General features: G+C 43.4%; 1 protein-coding gene across 1 annotated transcript in view; it reads left to right on the plus strand.

The window, feature by feature from the left end:
* The window catches only part of LOC149449032 (complement C4-B-like), a 121,575-nt gene that overhangs the window by 87,754 nt on the left and 19,709 nt on the right, over positions 1-14,112 (plus strand). The window contains exons 29-34 of the mRNA XM_089693924.1: positions 2,405-2,571; positions 5,949-6,104; positions 7,146-7,205; positions 9,498-9,588; positions 11,119-11,278; positions 12,207-12,297. Of these exons, the coding sequence (XP_089550050.1) occupies positions 2,405-2,571; positions 5,949-6,104; positions 7,146-7,205; positions 9,498-9,588; positions 11,119-11,278; positions 12,207-12,297 (725 nt within the window). The remainder of the gene's footprint in view (positions 1-2,404; positions 2,572-5,948; positions 6,105-7,145; positions 7,206-9,497; positions 9,589-11,118; positions 11,279-12,206; positions 12,298-14,112) is intronic.

Below are 14,112 nucleotides of genomic sequence, written 5' to 3' on the forward strand. Positions count from 1 at the left end.
ATGCAGACGGGACTGTCTCCAGGTCCACGGTACTCTGCCAGTGGTATTGGAAGCCCTCGTAGCATCCAAAGACTTTCACGTTTCAAGGGTCAAGCCCCTCTTCTTCAGAGCCAAAGAAAGCATGAATGGTTTCACACTGCCAACCACCTAACTAGGAAAATATGTCATTGCTTTGATGTTCAATACCAGGGTTATGGCTGCAGCTAGGTGCCATAACCTTAGGCACAGGACTTTCCTTTAAAAGTGATCCGAGCAGCAGATTCACCACTGGATCACTTTTAGAAGCAGTTGGAGGAGTCATGCCCCCCCGCCACTTTCCGATGGTTCCCTGGCTTACCTGCACAATCAGTAGGTCTGGCAACCGATCCGGGGCTAGCGTTGGCAGGGCATACATAGGCATGAGTGAAGGAAAGATGGTCTCCACTCGTCTCTATGGCCTAGGACAGGGGTGTCAAACTGGCCCTCTAGCTGTTGGGAAACTACAAGTCCCATCATGCCTCTACCTTTCGGAGCCATATAACTGTCAATCTTGCAATGTTTCATGGGTCTTGGACAGCTGGAGGGCCGCCAGTTTCACACCCGTGGCCTAGGAGGAGCGGAGCAACACCATTACATCACTTCCGGTTCTGCCGCCATGTCAACAATGCCATTTTTTATTTTTTAAAGCAAGAGATCAAAAAACATTTTTTTTGATCTTTTGCTTTTAAAGGTAGAGGAGAGATTTGACCCCAGATCTTTCCGTAAAGAGGACTTTTTATGCTGTATTATTATCACAAGCTATGGTGACATTTCTTGCGATAGCAATAAAAGTGATAAAAAGAAAGGACAGTGTAAGAAGAAACAAAAAGTAATAAAATAAATAATAAAAAACATTTTTTAAAGCGTTCCCGTCTTCCCTTGCTTGTGCACAGTGGTGATCCTGGCAGAGTCCGCCCCAAGAGAAAGGGGCCTTAGAGGCTATATGAAGTTTAATGGCAAAGACAATTCTGACTATACTGTACTGTTCTACTTGAGGGAGGAAGGTTTGATAGGTATATGATAGCGCTAGACTGATGTGAGTAGAGATTAGTTTAAATAAGGAATAAAGTGCGTTTTCTCCGCCACACTTTCATTTGTGACCAAAGTAGGCACCCAGTTCTGAGCCTAGGCTGCTGCTCCTCTGATCACAATAGTAAATCGCTCAACAGATGAGCAACTTATGGGTATGTGGTTAGGAGAAAAAAAAAACTTTCATCCCGCTTGAAATTTGTTCAAAGTACTCATTTGTGAAGAATATCAGATACAACCAACACATTTTGGGGAAAAGGACTCCCCCTTCTTCAGGGCTAGCATTTACTCTACCATTAGGACCTGATAACATCAGATATTGCCGACATGTTTCAGCAGAACAGGACTCCCCGTTCTTCAGGGCTAGCATTTACTCTGCCATTAGGACCTGATAATATCAGATATAGCCAACACGTTTCAGCAGAACGAGACTCCACCTTCCTCAGTGCTAGCATTTACTCTGCCATTAGGACCTGATAACATCAGATATAGCCAACATGTTTCAGCAGAAAAGGACTCCCCCTTCCTCAGGGCTAGCATGTATTCTGCCATTAGGACCTGATAACATCAGATATAGCCAACACATTTCGGCAGAAAAGGACTCCCCCTTCCTCAGGTCTAGCATTTACTGTGCCTTTAGGACCTGATAACATCAGATATAGCCAACATGTTTCGGCAGAAAAGGACTCCCCCTTCTTCAGGGCTAGCGTTTACTCTGCCATTAGAACTTGATAACATCAGATATAGTCAACACACTTCAGCAAAAACTCACCCTTCCTCAGGGCTAGCATTTACTCTGCCATTAGGACCTGATAGCATCAAATATAGTCAACACACTTCAGCAAAAACTCCCCCTTCCTCAGGGCTAGCATTTACTCTGCCATTAGGACCTGATAGCATCAGATATAGCCAACACATTTCGGCAGAAAAAGACTCCCCCTTCCTCAGCTTTAGCATTTACTCTGCCATTAGGGCCTGATAACATCAGATATAGCCAACATGTTTCGGCAGAAAAGGACTCCCCCTTCTTCAGGGCTAGCATTTACTCTGCCATTAGGACTTTATCTTCTTAAAGAAGGGGGGTCCTTTTCCCCCAAAACGTGTCTGGTGGATCTGATGTTCTTCACAAATAAATACTTTTAACGAATTTCAAGTGAAAGTGTAGTTTATAGCAAGTACTCCTAACCCCACACCCAGAAATAGAGAGAGGGAGGACATTTCCTGATTTTAGCCAGGATATAATTTAGCAGGTTCTTTGGACAGACCTTTTAACATCTTCAAACATAGTTCAGAAGCATTTCAATTAATTATGATTTTTTTTTTTCCTATAACATTTGCAATACTATTTTATCTGTAGAGCAAGGTGAGCTGTATCTGGGCCCTGAAGGTACAGCTCTTGCTGTTGAAACAACATCCTATGCATTGCTGGCGGCTCTGCTCCATAAAGACCTTCCCAATGCAAAAGCCATGTATACCTGGCTCTCCGAGCAGCAGAACTATGGCGGGGGATTTAAATCGACCCAGGTAAGAGGAAAGGGCTGAATGCTGCTTGGTGCAGTTTACGTATGAGTGTTGAGTGTGTTACCCCTGAAGGTGACCATACAATATACTGCGGGGCTCCAAACATTTCAGAACATGGACCACATTGTACATTTTACAAATATTTTGCGGGTGGAAAAAAAAAATCAGTTTTATACGTGAACTAATTAAATTGAAACAAATAAATACAATTTTAATTGGAGTTTTTTTTGTAAGCAGCATATCATTTAGAACAGAAAAAAAAAACTAATGAAACAAACTCCAAATAAAACTGAGTCCATAAAACTGCCTCCACCTTACATCAGAGTCCCCATCAAAGTCTCCACTTACATCAGAATTCCTCCTTACATTGGATTCCTCATCAGAGTCCTCCTTACACGGGAGTCTCCATCAGAGATGCCGCTCCCTTACATCAGAGTCCCCCCTTACCTCAGAGTCCCCATCAGACTCCCCTTTTGCATCAGAATCCCCATCAGAGTGTTCTCTTACATCAGAGTTCCCATCAAAGTCACCAACAGAGTTCACTCTTATAAAATTGTGTAGTTGGCTACACAGGATGCAGTTTGGAGACCCCTGCATTGTACAATCTGGTTGTACAATTTACTTTGGTCCTACCAACTATGTAGTACCTAATTTGATACTAATGCAGTGAATGCAATGAATTGCTTAGGTGTGTCCTCATATTACATAGTTTACATAAAGGAAACTGTCTACAGATTGTACAATAAAGTGTATGGCTAGCCTAATAGATATGCTTTCCAAATCCTCTTGCTACAATTTAAGAGAAAAGTTGAAAATGGGAAATTTGCTGTGATCACACACAAGCCCCTGGTAATATATGAATAAAACAATTAGCTGTTTGGTAGCACTTCACTGTATTCAGGTATAGAGATCAGGGGTGGACTGACCATTTGGAAACTCGGGCACTGCCCGAGGGCCCAGGGTCAGTAGGGGGCCCCATGAGATGCCCCTGGTACCTTTTTTATAGGCTTTTTTGAGTTTGGGCAAGGACACAGGGGCCCCATGATCCCCTATTGCCTGGGGGCCCCATGAGTTGTCAGTCCGCCCCTGACAGAGATGCATACTTACTAGTATGCAGACTGAAATGATGGGAGGAAGACCATAAAAACACACATAGGGGTCTTGCTGTCAGTGGCTTAACTGTACCATCTGTTAACACAGGCAGGACAAGTAATCACCTTTACCTTCTGCTGTATATCATCCATGAGCATTCACACCTCTATAGATGGGTAGCAGGAGCTGTGCTAAATGTACAGGTATTCATTTGACTCTGCAGAGAGACTGCTGCTTCCACCCACTTTATTTAACTGATAACATGAAGATATTTAACTATCAAAGCTTTTGTACAGCCTCAGTTTTAACATGTTGCAACTACAAAGTATTGGTGTTGGAAGTTTTGAATTGCTTTGGCTGGCTTTTCCAGTACGTTTTAATGGGGGAGTTCTGTGCTGGGAGGTTTTGCTGAAAAGCTGTCAGCACAGAGAGCAATGGCCTAACCTAAAGCCTCCCCACACTAACCTAACACTAACACTCCCTGTAATCCTAACACTAATCCTCCCTGTAATCCTAATAATAACCCTCCCTGTAATCCTAACACTAACCCCCCCCTGTAATCCTAACACCAACCCTCCCTGTAATCCTAACACTAACACTCTCTGTAATCCTAACACTAATCCTCCCTGTAATCCTAATAATAACCCTCCCTGTAATCCTAACACTAACCCCCCCCTGTAATCCTAACACCAACCCTCCCTGTAATCCTAACACTACCCCTCCCTGTAATCCTAATACTAACCCTCCCTGTAATCCTAACACTAACCCTCTCTGTAATCCTAACACTAACCCTCTCTGTAATCCTAACACTAACCCCCCCTGTAATCCTAATACTAACCCCCCCTGTAATCCTAACACTAACCCTCTCTGTAATCCTAATACTAACCCTACCTGTAATCCTAACACTAACCCCCCTGTAATCCTAACACTAACCCCCCCTGTAATCCTAACACTAACACTCCCTGTAATCCTAACACTAACACTCCCTGTAATCCTAACACTAACCCCCCTGTAATCCTAACACTAACCCCCTCTGTAATCCTAACACCAACCCTCCCTGTAATCCTAATACTAACCCTCTCTGTAATCCTAATACTAATCCTCCCTGTAATCCTAACACTAACCCTCTCTGTAATCCTAATACTAACCCTCTCTGTAATCCTAATACTAACCCTCCCTGTAATCCTAACACTAACCCTCTCTGTATTCCTAGCACTAATCCTCCCTGTAATCCTAACACTAACCCTCTCTGTAATCCTAACACTAACCCTCTCTGAAATCCTAACACTAACCTTTCCTGTAATCCTAACACTAACCCTCCCTGTAATCCTAACACTAATCCTCTCTGAAATCCTAACAGTAACCCTCTCTGTAATCCTAACACTAACCCTCTCTGAAGTCCTAACACTAACCCTCCCTGTAATCCTAACACTAACCCTCCCTGTAATCCTAACACTAACCCCCCCTGTAATCCTAACACTAACCCTCCCTGTAATCCTAACACTACCCCTCCCTGTAATCCTAACACTACCCCTCCCTGTAATCCTAACACTACCCCTCCCTGTAATCCTAACACTAACCCTTCCTGTAATCCTAACACTAACCCCCCCCTGTAATCCTAACACTAATCCTCTCTGTAATCCTTGCACTAATCCTCTCTGTAATCCTAACACTAATTCTCTCTGTAATCCTAACACTAACCCTCTCTGTAATCCTAACACTAACCCTCTCTGTAATCCTAACACTAACCCTCTCTGTAATCCTAACACTAACCCTCCCTGTAATCCTAACACTAACCCTCCCTGTAATTCTAACACTAACCCTCCCTGTAATTCTAACACTAACCCTCCCTGTAATCCTAACACTAACCCTCCCTGTAATCCTAACACTAACCCTCCCTGTAAACCTAACACTAACCCTCTCTATAATCCTAACACTAACCCTCCCTGTAATCCTAACACTAACCCCCCCTGTAATCCTAACATTAACCCTCCCTGTAATCCTAACACTAACCCCCCCTGTAATCCTAACACTAATCCTCCCTGCAATCCTAACACTAACCCTCCCTGTGACCACAACGTTAACTCTTCCTAAAGCAAACTTAACCCCTTGTTTGCATAGTCACCTATCCTGTGTTGGAATTTCCCGCTGCACAGTTGAACTATTCCTGACAACACCAACACCATAGTTCTGATATGCTGGAAATTCCTGCTCCTTGCCATTCCCTTTTAGAACACCAGCTTTCGATCAGCATAACCCATACCGGCTGTATATTATCTTGTCTGTAGGACACAGTCATGGCGCTGGAAGCTCTCTCCGAATACTGGATCCAAACATCCAACGAAGACCGCAATGAGTTACATTTGGAGATTCAATCCTTGGAAAGATCTGAAATAAAAAAAGATATCATTCTCCACAATGATGATGCCATTCAGGAAGAGCTGGTAAGATCTGTGGCTGTCACGGCAGGCTGTGCTCAGTGCTGGGCAAGTGCAACCCAGGTTTTGAAGTGGAGTGATGAAGATTTATCCCCAGCCTCAGGATTTGGTCTGGAGAAGTCAAGAAGGGTTTTATATACTGTCTGTGTCCACTCTGAGGAATTACTCCAGCCTTCCTATCTAGGTTGCGTGGTGCAATCAGAAGTCATGGGAAATTTCCCCAATGAGGACATACACAGCAAAACCATGTTTGCTAGTAGAGTGGGGTATGGTTAGAACCTCCTATGGTTTCATTGTGTTTTGGGTCTTCATGTCCCTGTAACCTCTGTTCCCCCTGTTTCTTGTCCTGTTGTCACAGAGAGAAAAAAAGTAGGAAATACTTTCTGATGTGGCAGTGCTCCACGGTGACTGTGCTTTACTGCTCCTTCTCACAAGACAATTCTAGAAGTCTGCTGACTAATTAAAAACAATGCACTCCCCATGTGGCTGATATACTTGGGCTGATTTACTATAGGAGTTAATATTCTTCCCCTCAATTATCCAATCACAGGAATAGCATATCCACAAGATTGGGTATTCAAAGTAAACAGAAAATAGCTTTTCACTTGATTGGTTAACGGAAGGTAATAATCACGCAATTTGTTTTAGTGAAGATTTGCAATCCTTAAGGCTATATTTACACTTGCAGTTTGAGAGCGGTGAAAAGACACAGTTGAGCTGCAACTTTAAACTGAAATGGCAGCAGATTGGGGTGTGCACGTGCTGCAGCATTGCATAACAGCAAATTTAGCCTCCTCCTTGCAATCTGCACTGCAAAAATTATTCCCCCCTCCCTCCAGCTGAAAATGTTCTTAGGCTGAAAAAAGAAAAACTAATGCAGCCACCACATTTTAGGACTAGTAAGGGTTTAGATATCTTTTCAAAACTGTTTCAAAGCACAAATTTGCATTAATTTAGACTAGTCCTGGGTTTACTTGAAGGGATAGGTTAAACGGGAAGGTTTCATGAAAAAAGTTCCAAACTCTAAATAATTGTTTTGTTTCACAGAAATCTATTGGGAAAAAATTTACAGTGAAGGTATCTGGAAAAGGAACAGGTATCTTAACGGTAAGTATGGCAATACAGGGCAGCACAGTGGCTAAATGGTTAGCATTTCCACCTGGCAGTACTTGGGTCATTGGTTCGATTCCCAGCCACGGCACCACCTGCCTGGAGCTTGCATGCTCTCCCTGTGCCTGCGTGGGTTTCCTTCGGGTACTCAGGTTTCCTCCCACACTCCAAAGACATCCTGGTAGGTTAATTGAATCCTGTCTAAATTGGCCCTAATATGTGTATGTATGAATGTAAGTTAGGGACCTTAGATTGTACGCCCCTTGTGGGTTAGGGACTGATGTGAATGTATAATAAATATGTAAAAGTGCTGTGTAAATTGACGGCGCTATATAAGTACCTGAAATAAACAATACAGTACAACTTTTAAGTTTGGCTTCTGTGCTTTTTTTAATTAGATTTTTTTTACACTGTAACTATTTATTTATTTTTTATCACTTTTATTGCTATCACAAGAGATGAACAACATCCCTTGTGATAGCATGGGCCAGGTCCTCTTTTTAGAGGGATCAGGGGTCCATTACACCCCATATCACTCTTCTGGCCTCCAAAGCATCAGATCAAACTAAAATCGATTTGATGTGATTCTTGTACAGGCCGGTAATGGATTGTTTACATGTGACCGACACTGAAATCTTTGTCGTTCCTCTCTCAGGAACTCAATGCCACCATCCTTGCCAGGCTCCCTGATCGCATGGGAAAGCCCGGTAAAGGGGAGGACCCCCTTCCGCTGCCTATAAAAGTAATCCAGCAGCTCTTTAGCCACTCAGATTACTTTTGCCAGCTTCAAAAGAATATCTTGGTCACCCTTCCCATTCAAGAATGTATGGCATTTTCTGCATTTAGGTAAAAAACCTTCTGTATGCAATCTCCTCCCAGAGCCCCCCCCCCTTATACTTTACCTGAGCCCAGTCTCAATCCAACACTGTGCCTGAGAGCAGCAGCTCTCTCCTTTCTCTCTCTCTCCTCAATGGCCATGGAGGCCGCAGTGAGAGCCATTGGTTCTTACTGCTGTCAATCACAGCCAGTAAGCAGGGCGTGTGGGGAAGGAGCTGAGTCGTGCTATGAGTGTCTATGGACACATACAGCACAGCTTGGCATCAACACGCATGAGTGGCCCCATAGCAAAAGGCTTTCTATGGGGGCACTTGGCAGGGGGAAGGAGCACCAGCAGGAACTTGACAAGAGGAGGATCAGAGCTACTCTGTGCACCATTGCACAGAACAGGTAAGTAAAACATGTTTGTCAAAAAAAAAAAAATGTAGGTTTACAATCACTGTAAGTTTTGTAGAGGAAACCAGGGTGCAGCTCCCCCTGGAGTAGTAGCCAAAGGTTGGCTCTTTGTTCAAGAAGGGACCAGGTGTGCAAGGAGGAAAGCAAGAGACCAGACCGAGACCAGACCGAGACCAGACCGAGACCAGACCGAGATCAGACCAGACCAAGAGAGACAAATACATTTTCAGTGATCCTGAATGGTAATTAGTCCAGTTAGGCCAGCATCTGGAGCAGTCATTAGACTATTCCTCAGGCTCCTCCCAGTTTTATCATTCCGCTATAACAGTACTAAGTCCTGATGAGGGGGGACCCCTTGAAACCCAAAATGTGTTGGATTGTTATGACATAAGAGTCAGGAAAAACAAATCTTCACATTTTGTTTTTTGATGCTCACCCACTTGATTCTGATGCAGACAGGCTACCATGACCAATGACCAACAGAGTTGTCAACTCTGCAAAAAAAGTCAAATTTGCAAAAACTGGATGTGGAAAGAAAGTTGTGGCACTGTCATGGCTCTATCAGGGTGGATTCAAGATATGGTAATGTCTATACCAGCCTTTCTCTCTTTTTAACATGGGAGAACCATTGAAATAATTTTCTGAGCTCAGGGAACCTCTGCTATTACTTGCTACATCTACAGCTCATGGTACATTAATGTGATGGTCACTGGGAGGAATGTTCCTTACAGCTGTGGTCAGTGGGAATATTACTCCTTTTCAGATAGCTAAAAAGATTAATGATGTCAGTGATTACTCATCTGATAGGTAGAAGTTGGTAATTTCTCAAGGAACCCTTAGCAACTTCTGGAAGGACCCTACAGTTCCATGGACCCCTGGTTGAGAAAAAATGGTCTATACTGTGATCCCCAGCTTCTAAAAACAACACTTCACCTAGGTCACAGCATTCTAGTATTTTTTTTTTATAAATTCTTGGGTAGGATGCAAAATGGCTGCTCTCACTTTTCGTGCTGCTTTGAGATACCAACACTCACCTTTACTATACTCCACTTCCAGGTCCTCAAGAGGTATAACATCATGAAAGTGGAGGAGTCAGACTGTTCTCAGCTTGGGCTGGAGGTAGAGGTTTCCGGAGATGAAGTTGTAGGTGAGTAGTACATTTCTTCATCATTACTCATGCTCTCCATATGATATATTAATATTGTTGTTTCTATCAGTCTTGCTTATGTTTGATATACAGCTTGTATACAGTTTCCAGCTACTATGAAAAAAATATCAGATTCCCTTTAACCCCTTCTTGCCAAGGTTACACACATACAGGGCTGCTGTCAGATACCATGGGGCTCCGTACAGCCAACGTGACAGGGCCCCCAAATCAACAAAGTTTACTATGCTTCCGTTATGAATGAACACAGTGATTAATTGTTACCAATTACTCATTGTGTTCATTCAGGAAAGGAAGGGGCTGGTAAATGTGACACTTGGACTCTTCCCCCCACTCTTCATCCTAAGGATCCTATAGTGTGTTTGCAGCTGGGAAGGAGAGAAGAGAAAGTGGAGGGGGGCACATGGGGGGAGGGGTTTGGCCAGCATGGGGAAATGTATGGTGCATTGGGAGGTGCTGCAGAGAGAGCCATAGAGGGGATCAGTCCCAGTAATTGCCCCCCTCCCCCCTCTGTGCTGATCTCTCTCCTTGCCCACATCTGATGCACCTGGCTGCCTGGGCCCCCCTGCTGGTCTGGGCTCCCTACAGGAGGACCAGTGGTACCCCCTTATCCATGGCCCTGCACACATATGCGGCCTCACGAAATGGGTCTTTATATGTAGGGCTGCATATATATGCTACTCTGTTTGTGCTGAGAGCACGCTACACAGTGCACTCCCAGCACGGAGATAGAACTGTCACAGACAGCTCTGGGTCTCGTACTGATAATCAGTTCTGATCACCTGACTGCTGTGATACCCAGTGACCGGCTATCACAGTGATCTGCCACTGTACAGTCAACCCTGTGTTTTTTTTTCCTTCTCTTCAATGGAGAAAAAGATGCATTATATATTTTCTCCTTGCTAGAGGAGAAAATTTTAAATAAAAAAAACGTGTAAGAAAATAAAGATCTAGGATTTGATCTTGGTCAGGGCTAGGATCAAAGGTCATGCTCAGTCAAAGTCAGGGTTAAACATTGGGGTCAAAGGTCAGCATCAATGTATTATCAGTAGAATTTAAAAATGAAAAAACATTTTTTTTTTTTAACTATTTGAAGACCAGGCCTATTCTGACACTTTTTTTGTTTACATGTAAAAATCAGTATTTTTTTGCTAGAAAATTACTTAGACCCTTGAAATATACACTTGCCAGGTAAATAAGCTCTCATATATGTATTTCATCTGTGTATTTAGCTGCTTCCCTGGAGTTTAGCTCTAAAGGCACTAAGCAGACGGCATTTCCTGCTATTGTTTGTTTGACTAGAGTGCTCCTTTATGTCCGGCATGCACTTATCTTCATCTATTCCCCCCATACTATATTGATAATTGATAATTCCCAATCCTTATAAGTCATAAAATGTAGGCTGGCCCAGCACAGCAGCAACATTCAGAAGACACACAGTACTTACAACACAAGGGTGACCCTGAATCTTTTCTCTCTTTCTTCTACCTCTCTGTTTCCAACCTGTTTCAGAGCAATTGGATTACAATTATGATTATGACTACGAGGAAGATCAGATGGCTGATGAACCCCTGCAGAATATCCACTGGCATGACCTGCGCAGCAGAGCAAGGAGAGAGGTCTCCCAGCCCAAAGAGAAGCAAGTGAAAGTGGTCTACTCAATATGGTTGTGGTAAGGACAATGACACTTTTACAAGATGGCGTTCTATAGAGAAACTATAACAGTTTTGGGTCAATTTTATTCTATTTATTTTGAAGTTTATGCGTTTTTAATACCAAAGTTTAATAGCTGTTTTCACTAGGTAAAATAGTCATTTTTTTACAAGTAAACATTTAATACATGACAAAGAAATCCTGGAGCACTATGGGTTATCTAGGGAGACAGCACGGCAGAAGCTTACTGAAACCTCTGACAGTGATGTACCTCGGGAAGGAGAGAGTTCGTTGCTCGGACTCACTGCACATGTGTGTCTGTATGTGTAAATTTCAGCTTGGGTTCTGTAAATAACAGACTTTTTACAACAGGATGTAAGGAAATCCTACAAAACATGTAAAAGGGAATGCAGAGCTCTACCTGCTGGCTGGACATGATAAAAATCTGTTCTGCGATGACGTTAATGATCTGGGAGCAATTCGATATAAAAAATATTTTGGAAAAACACATTTTTAGACAGACCATTAGAGCAGTGGAGAGTGACAGAGTCAGCAGGCTCATGGTCAGATCAGGTGCAGAGAAGCCTATCCCTAACCAAGTACAAATGAACTCCAATCAGTCAAATTAGTATTCCAGGACATGAACAGTTTGACAGAAGCCAGAGCCAGAAATACTTCTATGTCAGGCATGAACAGGCAGACAAACCTGGTTTTTGGGCAAAGTAAGTATTTAGCAGTCTATTTAAACACTCCTGAGTAGGGCAGGTGTGTGTTACAGTGTGATCCAAGCTGCAATACTGAGGAGCAACTTGTAAGTTGTATAGGCTCAATACTGATCTTATCTATCTATGAAAAGAGAGGTTTTGGCTGGAGGTGAGTTTTAAATAGACACATACCTCAATGCATCATTGTTTTCCTCCTTAGATTATATGTTGCCTCTTTTTCAGGAGAAAAGCTAAGGATCGTGCCACTGGAATGGCTATTGTTGACATCACCATGCTAAGTGGCTTTGAACCTAGCACACAGGATCTGAACAAGGTATGCAGTACCAAATCTAGCCAGGACTAGTAGACAGATTGGAGTGGATCCCTGCACCAATCCACAGAGAGACTTCATTCTCAGTTGGCAAAAAGAAATCTTTATGGCTTTTCTGAATGTCCTTACAAAAAATAAATTTTAAAAATACTTCATTTAATGGAAACAAAAAATGCATATACAATTACAATTCATTGCTACATCACCTCTGACGTTGTATGCCATGCACATCCTTTATCATGTATCATCAGACCACTGATTTGGCATCTCCTGCACCATCACACCACCAATTTAGTATTACCTTCTCATCCTGTACCATCACACCACCGATCTGGTATTTTCTTCATCACCGATATGATATCTCCTACACATCCTTTGGCATCCTGTAGCATAACACTGCTGATTTGGTATCCCGGACACATCCTTTAGTATACTGATAGCCCCTGCACCATCACACCACTGATTTGGTATTCCCTGCGCCATCACACCACTGATTTGGTATTCCCTGCGCCATTACACCACTGATTTGGTATCCCCTGCGCCATCACACCACTGATTTGGTATCCCCTGCGCCATCACACCACTGATTTGGTATCTCCTGCGCCATCACACCACTGATTTGGTATCTCCTGCGCCATCATGCCACTGATTTGGTATCCCCTGCACCATCACACCACTGATTTGGTATCTCCTGCGCCATCACACCACTGATTTGGTATCTCCTGCGCCATCACACCACTGATTTGGTATCCCCTGCGCCATCATGCCACTGATTTGGTATCTCCTGCGCCATCACACCACTGATTTGGTATCTCCTGCGCCATCACACCACTGATTTGGTATCTCCTGTGCCATCACACCACTGATTTGGTATTCCATGTCCATCCTTTAGTATCCTGTATCATCACACCACTGATTTGGTATCTCCTGCGCCATCACACCACTGATTTGGTATCTCCTGCGCCATCACACCACTGATTTGGTATCTCCTGCGCCATCACACCACTGATTTGGTATCTCCTGCGCCATCACACCACTGATTTGGTATCTCCTGTGCCATCACACCACTGATTTGGTATTCCATGTCCATCCTTTAGTATCCTGTATCATCACACCACTTATTTGGTATCTCATGCACCATCACATCACCAATTTAGTATTCCCTGCACATCCTTTGGTATCTTGTACCATCATACTATCAATCTGATATCTCCTGCACATCCTTTGGCATCCTGTATCATAGCATGATGATTTGTTTTTTCCAGCACATCCTTTAGTATACTGTACTATCACACCACTGATTTGATATTCCCTGCACCATCACACCACTGATTTGATATCCCCTGCACCATCACACCTCTGATTTGATATCCCCTGCACCATCACACCACTGTTTTGATATCCCTTGCACCATCACACCACTGATTTGATATCCCCTGCACCATCACGTCTCCGATATGGTATCCCCTGCACCATCACGTCACTGATTTGGTATCCCCTGCACCATCACGTCACTGATTTGGTATCCCCTGCACCATCACGTCACCGATTTGGTATCCCCTGCACCATCACGTCACCGATTTGGTATCCCCTGCACCCATAACACCCAACCCAATGAAGAGTTTGCAATCTCTCTGCAATGTGCTTAGGTTTTCAACTTCCCTACCATTGTGTCTAAAAATCCACAGAAGCTGGAAGAAAATGGCCCCTTTACAATTTTGTGCTGTATGGTATTGTAGATGTGGGGGTGATAAGGCCTATACCTGCACTACATATAAAGCAAATTCACACAATTATGTGAATTTGGTTGCATACCGC

Source organism: Staurois parvus, unplaced genomic scaffold (genome assembly GCF_062004578.1).
Source record: "Staurois parvus isolate SC_StPar_1 unplaced genomic scaffold, SC_StPar_1.0 ptg000640l, whole genome shotgun sequence".
Taxonomy (NCBI): domain Eukaryota; kingdom Metazoa; phylum Chordata; class Amphibia; order Anura; family Ranidae; genus Staurois; species Staurois parvus.